Source organism: Schistocerca serialis, chromosome 11, assembly GCF_023864345.2.
Source record: "Schistocerca serialis cubense isolate TAMUIC-IGC-003099 chromosome 11, iqSchSeri2.2, whole genome shotgun sequence".
In the NCBI taxonomy this organism is placed as follows: domain Eukaryota; kingdom Metazoa; phylum Arthropoda; class Insecta; order Orthoptera; family Acrididae; genus Schistocerca; species Schistocerca serialis.
The window spans coordinates 131,803,415-131,820,872 of NC_064648.1; the positions used below are offsets into that span (position 1 = coordinate 131,803,415).

General features: G+C 43.1%; 1 protein-coding gene across 6 annotated transcripts in view; it reads right to left on the reverse strand.

Annotated features, from left to right (window-relative positions):
* The window catches only part of LOC126426901 (zinc finger protein 239-like), an 87,866-nt gene that overhangs the window by 44,754 nt on the left and 25,654 nt on the right, over positions 1-17,458 (reverse strand). For all 6 annotated transcript variants that reach the window (XM_050089002.1, XM_050089001.1, XM_050089000.1 and 3 more), the window contains 2 exons: positions 3,873-3,947; positions 3,715-3,789 (listed from right to left, as the gene is read on the reverse strand). In XM_050089002.1, the coding sequence (XP_049944959.1) occupies positions 3,715-3,789; positions 3,873-3,947 (150 nt within the window). The remainder of the gene's footprint in view (positions 1-3,714; positions 3,790-3,872; positions 3,948-17,458) is intronic.

Sequence of the window (17,458 nt, forward strand, 5' to 3'; positions counted from 1 at the left end):
AAATGTAAGGATGTAGAGGCTTGTCTCACTAGGGGTAAGATAGATACTGCCTACAGGAAAATTAAAGAGACCTTTGGAGAGAAGAGAACCACTTGTATGAATATCAAGAGCTCAGATGGCAACCCAGTTCTAAGCAAAGAAGGGAAGGCAGAAAGGTGGAAGGAGTATATAGAGGGTTTATACAAGGGCGATGTACTTGAGGACAATATTATGGAAATGGAAGAGGATGTAGATGAAGACGAAATGGGAGATAAGATACTGCGTGAAGAGTTTGACAGAGGACTGAAAGACTAGAGTCGAAACAAGGCCCCCGGAGTAGACAACATTCCATTAGAACTACTGATGGCCTCGGGAGAGCCAGTCCTGACAAAACTCTACCACCTGGTGAGCACAATGTATGAGACAGGCGAAATACCTTCAGAGTTCAAGAAGAATATAATATTTCCAATCCCAAAGAAAGCAGGTGTTGACAGATGTGAAAATTACCGAACTATCAGTTTAATAAGTCACAGCTGCAAAATACTAACGCGAATTCTTTACAGACGGATAGAAAAACTGGTAGAAGCCGACCTCGGGGAAGATCAGTTTGGATTCAGTAGAAATGTTGGAACACGTGAGGCAATACTGACCTTACGACTTATCTTGGAAGAAAGATTAAGAAAAGGCAAACCTACGTTTCTAGCATTTGTAGACTTAGAGAAAGCTTTTGACAATGTTAACTGGAATACTATCTTTCAAATTCTGAAGGTGGCAGGGGTAAAATACAGGGAGCGAAAGGCTATTTACAATTTGTACAGAAACCAGATGGCAGTTATAAGAGTCGAGGGGCATGAAAGGGAAGCAGTGGTTGGGAAAGGAGTGAGACAGGGTTGTAGCCTCTCCCCGATGTTATTCAATCTGTATACTGAGCAAGCAGTAAAGGAAACAAAAGAAAAATTCGGAGTAGGCATTAAAATTCATGGAGAAGAAGTAAAAACTTTGAGGTTCGCCGATGACATTGTAATTCTGTCAGAGACAGCAAAGGACTTGGAAGAGCAGTTGAACAGAATGGACAGTGTCTTGAAAGGAGGATATAAGATGAACATCAACAAAAGCAAAACGAAGATAATGGAATGTAGTCAAATTAAGTCGGGTGATGCTGAGGGAATTAGATTAGGAAATGAGACACTTAAAGTAGTAAAGGAGTTTTGCTATTTAGGGAGTAAAATAACCGATGATGGTCGAAGTAGAGAGGATATAAAATGTAGACTGGCAATGGCAAGGAAAGAGTTTCTGAAGAAGAGAAATTTGTTAACATCGAGTATAGATTTAGGTGTCAGAAGGTCGTTTCTGAAAGTATTTGTATGGAGTGTAGCCATGTATGGAAGTGAGACATGGACGATAACTAGTTTGGATAAGAAGAGAATAGAAGCTTTCGAAATGTGGTGCTACAGAAGAATGCTGAAGATAAGGTGGGTAGATCACGTAACTAATGAGGAGGTATTGAATAGGATTGGGGAGAAGAGAAGTTTGTGGCACAACTTGACTAGAAGAAGGGATCGGTTGGTAGGACATGTTTTGAGGCAACAAGGGATCACAAATTTAGCATTGGAGGGCAGCGTGGAGGGTAAAAATCGTAAAGGGAGACCAAGAGATGAATACACTAAGCAGATTCAGAAGGATGTAGGTTGCAGTAGGTACTGGGAGATGAAGAAGCTTGCACAGGATAGAGTAGCATGGAGAGCTGCATCAAACCAGTCCCAGGACTGAAGACCACAACAACAACAACAACAAGTTATTAATTTATTGAATATTCATTTTACTTACAAATTTTCATATTAAATGTTGAAAGTGACCCCCCCCCCCCCCCCCTGTTGTTGAATACAAAATTAAATTCATCTAATCATGTTTACAAACACAAGCTGTAACATTTCTTCTGTAACAGAAGCAGTGAAAGTAGATATTGCAGTTTTTAATTCATCGGTGGATTTTGGACAGTTTTTATAGACAGTTGCTTTCGCTGTACTCCAGAAGGAAAAGTCAGGTGGTCAGGTGATCGTGGAGGCCAAAGTCCCTGTGAAATTATGCGATCACCAATAACACCAACAAGCAGTGACATTGAAACGTGAGCTGTATGCGTGGTTGCACCATCTTGTTGATAATAACTGTTCAGTGTTTCACTTAACACAAGTTCTCCTATGAACGGGTACAGAATATCACTGCACTATCGAGTCCACTTGAAGGGAAGTAACACAGGCAGGCGAACAATCGTACGACACGCGCAGCTAACAATCATACGCCACTGCGGAGAGACTTCTTGAACACCCCGTCGATGCTCTGGCAAATGTAAAAGCAGGCCCTAAATTCTACACAATGGTGGCTTCACATGCATTTAATGTGTACCAATCTCAGTTAAATTTTGTTTAATTAATAAACTGTGATTTGTCATACTGTATTTTGTACTAATAAAAAGATTTTTTCCTCCGAAAAACCAAATTTGAGGATGTATTAACAGAATACACAGGTCATGTCATAAAAATTCAATATTTTTTGTTCACAGCTTGCACTGTTTTTGAAATCTAATTAGTACAAAAACCTCACCTGAAGTAGAGAAATGAATGTCATTTTTGGAATTAGGGGTGCACAAATTTAAACTTTCTTAGAAACTTCTTTTTGGTAACCCTGTGTAATTAATAATAATAGTAATAAAAATAATTAATAATGAAGCATGGACCTTGCCGTTGGTGGGGAGGCTTGCGTGCTTCAGTGATAAAGATAGCCGTACCGTAGGTGCAACCACAACGGAGGGGTATCTGTTGAGAGGCCAGACAAACATGTGATTCCTGAAGAGGGGCAGCAGCCTTTTCAGTAGTTGCAGGGGCAACAGTCTGGATCATTGACTGATCTGGCCTTGCAACACTAACCAAAACGGCCTTGCTGTGCTAGTACTGCGAACGGCTAAAAGCAAGGGGAAACTACAGCTGTAATTTTTCCCGAGGGCATGCAGCTTTACTGTATGGTTATGCTGAGGGAATTAGATTAGGAAATGAGGCACTTAAAGTAGTAAAGAAGTTTTGCTATTTGGGGAGCAAAATAACTGATGATGGTCGAAGTAGGGAGGATATAAAATGTAGACTGGCAATGGCAAGGAAAGTGTTTCTGAAGAAGAGAAATTTGTTAACATCAAGTACAGATTTAAGTTGCAGGAAGTCGTTTCTGAAAGTATTTGTATGGAGTGTAGCCATGTATGGAACTGAAACATGGACGATAAAATAATTTAGACAAGAAGAGAATAGAAGCTTTTGAAATGTGGTGCTACAGAAGAATGCTGAAGATCAGATGGGTAGATCACGTAACTAATGAGGAGGTATTGAACAGAATTGGGGAGAAGAGGAGTTTGTGGCGCAACTTGACTAGAAGAAGGGATCGGTTGGTAGGACATGTTCTGAGGCATCAAGGGATCACCAATTTAGCATTGGAGGGCAGCATGGAGGGTAAAAATCGTAGAGGGAGACCAAGAGATGAATACACAAAGCAGATTCAGAAGGATGCAGGTTGCAGTAGGTACTGGGAGATGAAGAAGCTTGCACAGGATAGAGTAGCATGGAGAGGTGCATCAAACCAGTCTCAGGACTGAAGACAACAACAACAACAACAACAACAACAACAAGAACAATAATAATAACACTTCAAGCAATAAAATAATTACAAACACAAAGTTCTAACTAAACCTACCTCTGGCGTGTGCCACTCAGATGGCTCTGTTTTTGCATGAATCTCATCTTCCTCTACAGCTGCATTCTCAGGCTCCTGTAACAGAACCAACAGAATGTTGGATTAAACCAAGTTGGAGACAAGGTGTCCACATACCTCTCAACTACGTGAATACCAACCTGAGCCTCATCCCAGTCATCTTTCTTCACCCCATCTTCGACCCATTCCTGTTTCACAGCCACAAACTCAAACCCCTGCAACATAAACAATTTGTCATTTATTCATTTACATATGCATTTATTTTGCGTGGCACGATAAGGTCCTTCACACCCTCTCTCCAATCTAACTAGCCACTCTTAACAAGCCGTACATGGCCAGAATATAGTGGTAGTAATAATAATACACTACCGACCATTAAAATTGCTACACCATGAAGATGACGTGCTACAGACGCGAAATTTTACCGACAGGAAGATGATGCTGTGATATGCAAATGATTAGCTTTTCAGAGCATTCACACAAGGTTGACGCCGGTGGCGACACCTACAACGTGCTGACATGAGGAAAGTTTCCAACCGATATCTCATACACAAACAGTAGTTCACCTGCGTTGCCTGGTTAAACGTTGTTGTGATGCCTCGTGTAAGGAGGAGAAATGCGTACCATCACGATTCCAACTTTGATAAAGGTTGGATTGTAGCCTATCGCGATTGCGGTTTATCATATCACGACATTGCTGCTCCCATTGGTCGAGATCCAATGACCGTTAGCAGAATATGGCATCGGTGGGTTCATGAAGGTAATACAGAAAGCCGTGCTGGATCCCAACGGCCTCATATCAGTAGCAGTCGAGATGACAGGCATCTTATCCGCACTGCTGTAAAGGATCGTGCAGCCATGTCTCGATCCCAGAGTCAACAGATGGGGACATTTGGAAGACAACAACCATCTGCACGAACAGTTCGACGACATTTGCAGCAGCACGGGCTATCAGCTCGGAGACCGTGACTGTGGTTACCCTCGACGCTGCATCACAAACAGAAGCGCCTGCGATGCTGTACTCGACGATGAACCTGGGTGTATAAATGGCAAAACATCATTTTGTCGGATGAATCCAGGTTCTGTTTACAGCATCACGGTGGTCGCATCCCTGTTTGGCGACATCGCGGTGAATGCACATTGGAAGTGTGTATTCGTCATCGCCATACTGGCGTATCACCCGGCGTGATGGTATGGGGTGCCATCGGTTACACGTCTCGGTCACCTCTTGTTTGCATTGACGGCACTTTGAACGGTGGACGTTACATTTCAGATGTGTTACGACCCGTGGCTCTACCCTTCATTCGATCCCTGCAAAACCTTACATTTCAGTAGGATAATGCGCAACCGCATGTTGCAGGTCCTGTACAGGCCTTTCTGCATACAGAAAATGTTCGACTGCTGCCACGGCCAGCACATTCTCCAGATCTCTCACCAATTGAGAACGTCTGGTCAATGGTGGCCAAGCAACTGGCTCGTCACAATACGCCAGTCACCACTCTTGATGAACTGTGGTATCATGTTGAAGCTGCATGGGCAGCTGTACCTGTACACACCATCCAAGCTCTGTTTGACTCAATGTCCAGGCGTATCAAGACCGTTATGATGGCCAGAGATGGTTGTTCTGGGTACTGATTTCTCAGGATCTATCCACCCAAACTGCATGACAATGTAATCACATGTCAGTTCTAGTATAATATATTTGTCCACTGTATACCCATTTATCATCTGCATCTTCTTGGTGTAGCAATTTTAATGGCCATTAGTGTAATAATAATAATAATAATAATAATAATAATAATACACTCATGCTCATAAATTAAGCATAATTGCAGAATGTGGTGCCACACAATGTGGCACTACGCAAAACTGCCGCTAATAGCATAAGCACATAGGGAACACACACGACACAGATCTGCAAGTCCATGATATTGATGATAAGTTGAGAAAACCGTCCCAAAACACATGTGCTACAAAACGCCACTGTTTGCTGCGCATGTACCCCGAATTCAGTATGGGATATGATCACCATGTACACGTACACAGGCCGCACAACGGGTTGGCGTACTCTGGATCAGGAGATTGAGCAGCTGCAGGGGTATAGCCTCCCATTCTTGCACCAGTGCCTGTCGGAGCTCCTTAAGTGTCGTAGGGGTTTGAAGATGTGCAGCAATATGTTGACCAAGAGCATCCCAGACGTGCTCGATGGGGTTTAGGTCTGGAGAACAGGCAGGCCACTCCATTCGCCTGATATCTTCTGTTTCTAGGTACTCCTCCAAGATGGCAGATCGGTGGGGCTGTGCATAATCATCCATCAGGAGGAAGGTTGGACCCACTGCACCCCTGAAAAGGCGGACATACTTGTGCAAAATGACGTCCCGATTCACCTGACCTGTTACAGTTCCTCTGTCAAAGACGTGCAGGGGGATACGTGCACCAATCGTAATCCCACCCCACCCCATCAAACCACGACCTCCATACAGGTCCCTTTCGAGGACATTAAGGGGTCGGTATCTGGTTCCTGGTTCACGCCAGATGAAAACCCAGTGAGAATCACTGTTTAGACTATACCTGGACTCGTCTGTGAACATAACCTGGGACAACTGTTCCAATGACCACATACTGTTTTCTTGACACCAGGCTTTACGGGCTCTCCTGTGACCAGGGGTTAGTGGAACGCACCTGGCAGGTCTCCGGGCAAATAAACCGTGTCTGTTCAGTTGTCTGTAGACTGTGTGTCTGGAGACAACTGTTCCAGCGGCTGCAGTAAGGTCCCGAGCGAGGCTACGTGCAGTATCCGCGGCCGTCTGCGGGCACTGATGGTGAGATATCGGTCATCTTGTGGTGTTGTACACTGTGGATGTCCCGTACTGTAGCACCTGGACACGTTTCCTGTCTGCTGGAATTGTTGCCATAATCTTGAGATCACACTTTGTGGCACACGGAGGACCCATGCTATGACCTACTGTTTGACCATCCTCCAGTCGCCCCACCATTCTACCCCTCATAACGTCATCAATATGTGTTCTTTGAGCCATTTTCAACACACAGTCACCATTAGCACGTCTGAAAACGTCTGCACACTTACTGGCTGCACCGTACTCTGACATGCACCAACACACCTGCGTATGTGGACTGCTGCCAGCGCCACCGTGCGACGACCGCAGGTCAGATGCACCGCATGGTCACACCCCGAGGTGGTTTAAACCCGCAAACCGCCCACCAGAGCATTGTTTCACCATGTATCAGCATTATCCTTAATTTATGAGCGTGAGTGTAATAATATAATAATAATTACTTGAAGCAAAGAAATGGAATCAGTGGCCCAGGGAGCAAAACAGGATTGTAGCTTATCCCTAATGTTTTTCAGTCAGCACACTCAGCAGTAGTAAAGGCAACCAAAGAGAAATCTGGGAAGGGAATTAAATTTCAGGGAGAAGAAACAGCAAAACCTTGGATGTTTACCAGTGATACTGTAATTGTGTCACAGATGGCAAAGCACTCAGAAGAGCAGTTGAATGATACAGATAGTGTCTTAAAAACAGGTTATAATACAGGGTGATGCAGATAAAAGTAGCCTGTGTAAGAATACAGGAAATGCAGTGAAATTACAGAAACAAGAAGTTTAAATTAGATTTACAATTTATTTGCAATGAAAAATACAGCGAAAAGTGGATTTATAAAAGAAGTTGAAATTGACCCCCTGCACATCTAAACTATTCAGATACACCCTGCGTAAAGTTCAGATATCGATGGCTGCAACATCATGTGTGGTGTTGTCTTTCAGTTCCTTTATTGTGTGTGAATTTGTTTCATAGACATTACTCTTCAAGCGTTCCCACAGGAAAAATATCACGTTGTTAGATCCGGCAAATGAGGTGGTCATAAATGTTTGTTGACAGTTCATTCCTCAGTGAAGACAACATGGACTCGTTCCAGGGATACCTTAGACATGTGGCATGTTGCTCCATCTTGCTGGAAGAAGCACTATTGTTTTTCATATTTAGGGAGTTGAGCACAAAATGTATCAAAAATTTCCATGTATGCAACCATGTTAAGCGTAGTGTCAAAAAATATCAGTCCAATGATGCACATCCCTGTTAACTGCACCAAGTGCCAATTTTTTGATAATGGAGTAATTGCTGACACATGATGTTAGGATTCTCTGTTGCCCAATACCTCGCATTCTGTGAATCCACATGACCGAAAAGATGAAACCATGCTTCACCACTCATGATGTAATGGAAAGGTTCTAACAAATTAGCATTGATGTTATTCAAAAGCCGTATGCGAAGGTAATCCCAAAAGTAAGGTGTCTTATGTTTTTATAAGTACATAACTCTGTTTGTGCAGTTGGTCACACTGTTATGAAAAGCGCTTCACACGCTGTGTGTAAACATGTGCACGCCGTGCTGAGGTGCTCAGTCTTGGCTTGGCAGCCGTTGAGAATGGAGCTCCCGTTGGATGTTACCACCAAGTCTGAATTGCACGCAGTTATTCAGTTTTTGAACGCAAAGGGCACTGCACCGATTGAAATCCATCGCCAATTGACGGAAGTGTATGGTGAGTCGTGCATGGATGTCAAAAATGTTCGTAAGTGGTGTAGAGAGTTTGCAGCTGGTCAGAGCGAAATTCACGACGAACAAAGGTGCAGGAGACCGTCAATTTCTGAGGAGACGGTGGTGAAGGTTGAGCAAAGTGTGCATGAAGATCAGCGGATCACCCTGCATGATCTCTGCACTTCGGTTTCTGAGGTTTCTCGAAGCACCGCTCACAGAATTTTAACGGAAACATTGAACTACGGGAAGGTGTACACAAGATGCGTGCCACACATGCTGAGTGAGGACCACATGGGGCAATGAGCTGATGCTTCCCGCGCATTTCTTCACTGCCTAGCAGCCGAACATGACAACTTTCTGGACTCAATTTGCCACGGGTGACGAAACCTTGGCATACCAGTTTACACCTGAGACCCAGCAACAATCTCACCAGTGGCAGCATCCTTCTTCGCCAAAGCTGCGGAAATTCAAACAAACACAGTCTGCCAGTAAAGTCGTGACAAACGTTTTTTGGGATCGGAAAAGGGCATTGTTGATCAAGTTTATGCCCACTGGGACCACAATTAATGCTGACATGTGCTGTGAGACACTGAAAAAACTCAAACTGGCACTTCAGAACTGGAGAAGAGGAATGTTGAGCAAGGGCGTACACATTCTCCATGACAACGCTCGCCCACACATCGCTCTGCAAACTGTTGCTCTCCTGCAACAGTTTCTGTGCAACATAATCACCCACCCACCCTATAGTCCTGACTTGACGACCAGTGACTATCACCTGCTCCCTAGGTTAAAAGAACATTTGGCCGGAAAGCGATTCAGCTCCGCCGACGAGGTGAAGGAAGAGGTTCATAACTTTCTGAACAGCAAGGCGGCAAGCTGGTATGTCACGGGCATACAAAAACTGCCACAGCATCTACAAAAATGCATCAACAGAAATGGTGATTATGTCAACAAATAGAAAAATGTTCAAGCTGTAAACTCATGTAAACCATTGTAGGAATAAACAGGTCTATGCACTTATAAAAAAATAGGAGACTTTACATTTGGGATTACCCTCGTACAATAATTAACATGTTTCTGATAGTCATCCCGCTGTAACTGCTGTGCAACTGTCACATGGTATGGCTTCAATATCTGCTGACAACTCCTCCTATTGACATGGATCTGTTGGGCCAATTTATGTGTAGACTTTTGGGCTCTGAATAATTCTTCGGCAAATGTCTGCAGTGATATCTGGTGTGTGAACTGAAGTTGAAATAACACTTTCCCTGAGACATTTAAGTCTCTTTTTATTATCTACGATAATGATCGAAGCAGACGAAATGAATTAAAACTTGTTTTGTGGCTGGAACTCGAACCCAAGTCTTCTTGCTTGCTAGGTAGAAATGCTAACCATTACACCACCACAGTACGATGGTCAACATAGCTGCACGAACTACCTAAGCTGGTAGTGTAATGGTGGCGTAATGGTTAGCATTACTGCCTAGCAGGCAAGAAGACCTGGGTTCGAGTCCTGGTCACTGCACAAATTTTAATTCATTTCTTCTGCTTTGATCATTATCGTAAATAATAAAAAGAGACTTAAATGTCTCAGGGAAACATTTAATTACAAGATCTATAAGATCGCCAATGGTACAAGGACATCCCATTACGTCCAATGCTGGTGTGCTTGCCAATATCCGAGAGCCCTGGCAGTAGTGGCAATATGTAAGGGAAAAATGAATCGAAGTTTGTGTTGGGGAGGGCACTCAGCTTAGGTAGTTCGTGCAACAATGTCGACCATCATACTGCGGTGGTGTAATGGTTAGCATTTCTGCCTAGCAATCTAGAAGATGCGGGTTTGAGTCCGGGCCGCAGCACAAATTTTAATTCATTTCGTCTGCTTCGATCATTATCGAAAAATTGCATTCGTATTCAAAGGGGAGGCAGGTTACTTTTACTGTGCCAACCTGTAGAAGATGAAACTCAACAAAAGCAAAGCAAAGGTAACAGAACTTAGTTAAATTACATCAGGTAATGCTGAGGGAATTACATTAGGAAATAAGACACTAACAGTACTTCATTAATTCTGCTGCTTGGGTAGTAGCAGACAGGATAGCAACAGCAAGAAAAGCATTCCTGGAAAAGACAAATGTATTAACATTGATTACAAATTTAAATCTATTGAAGTCTTTTCTAAAGGTCTTTCTTTGGATTTTCACCTGGAACAAAAGTGAAACATGGGTGATAAAACGTTTAGACAAGATGAGAATAGAAGCTTCTGAAATATGGGGCTACAGACGGCTGCTGAAGTTTTGAATTGTAGATTGAACAACATATGAAGAGGTATTGAATTGTATTGAGGAAAAATGATATTTATGATTCGGAGTAGGTATTAAAATCCACGGAGAAGAAATAAAAACTTTGAGGTTTGCCGATGACATTGTAATTCTGTCAGAGACGGCAAAGGGCTGGGAAGAGCAGTTGAATGGAATGGACAGTGTCTTGAAAGGAGGATATAAGATGAACATCAACAAAAGCAAAACGAGGATAATGGAATGTAGTCAAATTAAGTCGGGTGATGCTGAGGGAATTAGATTAGGAAATGAGACACTTAAAGTAGTAAAGGAGTTTTGCTATTTGGGGAGCAAAATAACTGATGATGGTCGAAGTAGAGAGGATATAAAATGTAGACTGGCAATGGCAAGGAAAGTGTTTCTGAAGAAGAGAAAATTGTTAACATCGAGTATAGATTTAAGTGTCAGGGAGTCGTTTCTGAAAGTATTTGTATGGAGTGTAGCCATGTATGGAAGTGAAACAATGGATCATAAATAGTTTGGACAAGAAGAGAATAGAAGCTTTCGAAATGTGGTGCTACAGAAGAATGCTGAAGATTAGATGGGTAGATCACATAACTAATGAGGAGGTATTGAATAGGATTGGGAAGAAGAGGAGTTTGTGGCACAACTTGACAAGAAGAAGGGATCGGTTGGTAGGACACGTTCTGAGACATCGAGGGATCACCAATTTAGCATTGGATTGCAGCGCAGAGGGTAAAAATCGTAGAGGGAGACCAAGAGATGAATACACTAAGCAGATTCAGAAGGATGTAGGCTGCTGTAGGTACTGGGAGATGAAGAAGCTTGCACAGGATAGAGTAGCATGGAGAGCTGCATCAAACCAGTCTCAAGACTGAAGACCACAACAACAACAACAACAACAACAACAACAACAACCAGAGACAAATTCTGATAGCTGCGTTTTCTTTTGTAACTATTTGCATTTAGATAAGATAGACAAACGAGGAACTCCAGTAATTTTGATAGTATGAGTGCCCGTGTTATACGAGGTGGAATCCAAAATTTTTGGGACTGGTGCTGCCATCTGAAAAGTAGGAGGAGTAGATCTTTGCACCGCTAGGTGGCGAGAGCTGCATATCTGATGAGACACTGTGCAGAGTGACATTCAGCTGTTGCGTGTCCACAGTGATTTCCATAATACTCTGTGTTTGGCGTGTGGCGATTTTATGATGGATCCACAAACAGAACAGCGCACGTGTATCAAATTCTGTGTGAATCTCGGGAAAAGTGCTATGGACACCCTTATCATCGGCGACGATAGCTGGATTTACGGTTATGACCCAGAGACAAAGCAATAATCATCCCAGTGGAAAAGCCTATGCTCTCAAAGACCCAAAAAAGTGAGACATGTAAGGAGCAAAGTGAAGAGCACGATCATCATTTTCTTTGACACGGAGCGAATTGTGCGCAAAGAATTCATCCCACCCAACCAAACAGTGAATTCCGCTTACTACTGTGACATTTTGCGACGGCTCTGTGAAAACGTGCGGCAACAACAGACCCAACTTTGGTGTCGAGGGAACTGGCTGCTGCATCATGACAACATGCCCTGTCACACGTCCTTGCTCACCATGACCATTTTGGCAAAAAACAACACGGTGGTTGTACCCCACCCACCGTACTGGCGAAAAAAGTGCTTGAAAGAACCCCGCCGGCTGACAGTAGAGTCTCGGCTTTCACCGGGCACCCTCCCCTCTCCTTACTGGCTCATTCAGATTTGGGAGTGTAGTGATGGGCCCGTGTTCCACTGCAGGTGACAATCCAACTAACAAATGTGTCACTTTCTTTCACAAACCTTGCCAAAAGCCTCTGACAGACCTCTGAAGGTATAGATGTCTTATTTTTGGCCAAAAGGCGAGGGGCCCACCTGGAACTCACTTTAAGGAACCATAGATTGCTCGACAGCTATGTAACTTATTGTGACCTGTTCTGCAATTTCTGATACTCTCGCCCGTCGATTGTCTTCGAGAATGTCTCGAACTTCACAAATGTTTTTGTCTGTAATGACGGTCCAAGGATGGTGATTGTGTTGCCGATTTTCTACACATTCTCGTCCTTCGGAAATATGTAACAGATGGCTCTCCCCACTTCTATTGGCCCCATCCAACAATACTAGAAGCAGTGATTTTTGAGAGCATTTCTCCTGGACAACTGCAGTATTGCAAAAACTACCTTAAAAATGACTCCAGCAGTCTTGACCACAAAAAAACATTTATTTTGTGGTAACTGGTTTTCATCTGTTTTTGACGGTCTTCAGACTCTTATACTGAAATATGAACACAGATTGGGTTTGGAGGGGTGCTTGAAAATAGTAAAGATATCAAATACATCATATATAACAAATATTAAAAGAAGAAATTATACCCATTATCACAGGTGGTGGGGGTGAATGGAGCTGATGTTATAGCCCCATGAATGTCAACTGCTAAGGAGAACAAAGCATTTGAATATCTCGTCCATTGGCATAATGAGAGCTGTGATTGTTGATCAATACAAATAAAACAATTTCTGTATCAGTCACTTGTTTACTTGACCACTACACATTTCGCTGGATCACACAATCACCTTTGGATGGAGAATTGTTTATTTACATGGCTGAACTTGGCAAAGGGTACAGACGTCTTTCCACAATCGCAGACCAAGGGCAGTGTACGTTACATTGTGTGGTATCAACGTTTGATACCACACTTGTTACGGGCTGCAGATATCGACCGCAGCCCGTAATAGATATCGCTGGACCCGCGGGTCGCGACTTACGCTACTCCGTGGCTTGTGACAAGTATCTAGCAAGCTCTCGTCCACTATTGCTCGGGACGTCAACTAGGAATGTAGCATAGCCTTCAGCTGATAGGAAGCAACCTCTAAACAGGCGCTTAGTCAAGTATGGCATAATACTGCCTCTCTAGATATCTGTTGGTAATTATATGCATGAAGACCCCTGTAACACAAGTTAAGTACAATATATATTATTTTTTACCCACGACTACTAATTATTTCAGTCATTGCAGATACAGACAGCTCCTTACTTAGTTCACTGCCAAACCTGCAATATATATTTCTATTTAGCATTGGCCACCTGTCATCATAACAACTCACGACGAGAATCATAACACATTGCATCTTTTCCTAATAATAAAAATTGTTTATTTACAAAAGCAGAAGATGATTTCAGAGCTGTGACAGTGACTGGATGTTAAATACGTGTGGCATGCACTCCGACATGTAGAAACAACAGCGTCACTTTAGCAGTATTTTCACTGGCATTATGGTCTAGAAGAAATATGCGATACCTGGCATGACTTTCTACATTTTGGCCTGCATGCCAATATGTATTTAGCATCCAATAGCAGTTGCAGCTCTAAAATCATCTTCTGCTGGATGGCGCATATCCATATGACAATGCCGTCTCCACGGGAACCATTGGCATCGCTTGATGACTATCATTGCTGGTACAATCTACGAGTTTAGGGTAGATCCCCACAGATGGCTTTTCTTCTCACAAACAATTATGATTAGTTATCTAACAATGGAAGATCCAGGATGGAATGTAACAATGGGAAGGAAAGTAGCTAATCATCACATAGTAGAGATGCTAAGTCACAGATAGGCACAACAAAAAGAATTAAAGCTTTCAGCCATTGGCCTTTGTCAACAATAGACACACATACACACGCATGCACGCACGCACACACACACACACACGCACACACACACACACACGCGCAAAAGCAACTCACTCACACAGCTGTGGTCTCAGACAATTGAAACCACATTGCAAGCAGCAGCACCAGTGCATGACGGGAGTGGTGACTTGTTGACACCCAGTCTTTTTATTTCTCTCCTTTTCCACTACTCACCTCCCCCCCCCCCCCCCCCCACCTCTCCCCTGCCCACCAAATAACCTGCAGCACTTCACTGTGTGCCACCCCCACCATACTATCCCTCCCCCTCCCCGCCCCAGTTACCGCCTTAGCCCCACCCGGTCGCCATTTCCATCATACACAGGTACTGCTGCTCACAGAGTGGTTTTAGTTGCCTGAGACTGCAGTCATGTGTGTGAATTGCATTTGCGTGAATGTGTGTTTGATGAAGGCCAATGGCTGAAAGCTTTAATTGCGAGTCTTTTTGTTGTGCCTAAATGCGACTCAGCGTCTCTCCTATACTGTATGATTAGTTAACTCTTTTATACGTCTTTTAATCACATGTTGACAAAATGCTGTTTATAGCAGTTACTTTATACAATATAGTGCAACTACGAGGGCCGTTCAGAAAGTAACCTCCGGTTGATTTAAAAAAATACACCAAGTTAAATAAAAATATTTTAATATATACATCTTACAACTACATCTTTGCACTATTTTTCTACATAGTCTCCATAGCGATTGAGGCACTTATCGTATCTCTTAACAAGCTTTGAAATTCCTTCTGCATAAAAATCACCCGCTTGTGCCTGGAGCCAGCCTGTGACCGCATCTTTGAGCTCTTCGTCGTCATCAAACCGCTGTGACCCGAGCCATTTCTTCAAATGCATGAAGAGGTGATAATCACTTGGCGCCAGGTCTGGGCTGTAAGGTGGATGGTTGATAACGTCCCACTTGAAGGACTCAAGAAGGGCCGTTGTTCTGCGAGCAGAGTGAGGACGGGCGTTATCGTGCAAAAAAACGATACCGGAAGTCAGCATACCACGGCGTTTGTTCTGTATAGCCCGTCGTAACTTTTTTATTGTTTCACAGTACACGTCTTAATTAATGGTCGTACCACGTTCCATGAATTCAACCAACAACACCCCTTTGGCATCCCAAAACACCGTTGCCATCAGTTTTCTGGCAGAAAAATCTTGCGAGGCTTTTCTTGGTTAGGTAGGCGAATTTGAATGTGCCCACATCTTTGATTGTTCTTTTGTCTCAGGGTTCACATACTTAATCCAGGTTTCGTCACCGGTCACGATTCTGTTTAACAATGGTTCTCCTTCGTCCTCATAACGTGACAGAAAGTCTAATGCAGAGGCCATTCTTTGAGTTTTGTGGTGGTCGGTAAGAATTTTGGGCACCCATCGTGCACAGAACTTACGGTAACCCAATCTTGCTGTCACTATCTCGTACAAGAGAGTCTTAGAAATCTGTGGAAAACCAGTAGACAACTCCGACATTGAGAAACGTTGATTTTCACGAACTTTTGCATCAACTGTCTGAACGAGTTCGTCAGTCACCAATGATGGTCTACCACTCCTCTCTTCATTGTGAAGTTTTCTCGTCCACTTTTAAATAAACGTACCCATTCACGGACAACTCCTTCACTCATACCTCTTGGCCCGTACACGGCACAAAGCTCACGATGAATAGCTGCTGCAGAATATCCTTTGGCTGTAAAAAACCTTATGACAGCACGCACTTCACATTTGGCGGGGTTTTCTATTGCAGCACACATTTCAAACTGCCACAAAAACTAAACTAGCGCAGGTACGACGTTCACTCGACCACGGCTTGATGCCGACTGACCTGTTGAGTGCGTGAACGCACAGATGGCGTCGCTACTCCCCCCACAACCCGCACTGTGACCAATCGGAGGTTACTTTCTGAACGGCCCTCGTATATCTACATTTGCTGTTAGCTTTCATGTAACCATTCTCTATATAGCTTACTGAAATGAGTGTTTTACATCCTGTATGCCTGATTGGCTGTCACTGACATAATTCGATATGCAGTGGGTGGAACATCGCATATGTAACCAACAGCTGCATTGCTCTCCTTAGCAGGTGAATTTCGTGGAGTTATAACACCTGCTCCATCCACCGTCACTGCCTACCATCATGGGTGTAATTTCTTCTTTTAATGCTTGTTATGAGGAGGTATTAAATAGAATTCGGGAGAAGAGGAGTTTGTAGCACAACTTGACTAGAAGAAGGGATTGGTTGGTAGGACATGTTCTGAGGCATCAAGGGATCACCAATTTAGTACTGGAGGGCAGCGTGGAGGGTAAAAACCGTAGAGGGAGACCAAGAGATGAATACACTAAGCAGATTCAGAAGGATGTAGGCTGCAGTAGGTACTGGGAGATGAAGAAGCTTGCACAGGATAGAGTAGCATGGAGAGCTGCATCAAACCAGTCTCAGGACTGAAGACCACAACAACATATATGATGTACTTTTTATGTTGCTACGATTTTCAGACACCCCACTGAATCCATTCTATGTTCATATTTTAGTATGAGGCTCTGAAGAAAGTCAGAAACTGGCTGAAACTCGTTACCACAAAATAAAGGTTTTTTGTGGTCAAGACTGCTTGTGTTCATTTTTAAAATACTAGACGTGCAGCCCGGCTTTACCAACTGCTGATTCTAAGGAACAAAAATCCTGTTTATATTTGATTCACATTTGTATATAGTTTCACACTCTTTTTGCTGTTACAATTTTTGCTTTGTTTCTATCTTTTTTTGTTTCCAAATTTGCATCTTGGGTCTACAGGTATTTTTCTTATCAAGCCTTGTCTTCTGATAGCTAAATGAAATGCTTAAAATATTTACCGTTAGCTCTAAAACAAGCTCCTAAATGCCGCAAATGGCTTGTCTTACTCGCTTCCAATTCTGTTGAAATCCCTCCCGAACATGCGGGTGAAGAACATCCACATTTGCAATACACATCTCGAATACGCTACATCCTTTAAATGCCCAGAAAAATAAAAGTCCAATGGATTGAGACCAGGAGACTGAACAGGTCACCATATTACTACCCCACAACTCACTGATTTATTTGGGAAATGCTGATTTAAAATTGTTCTTACTTGCAGAGAAAAATTAGAGGGTGCCCCTCATACATGAATCACATGTTCT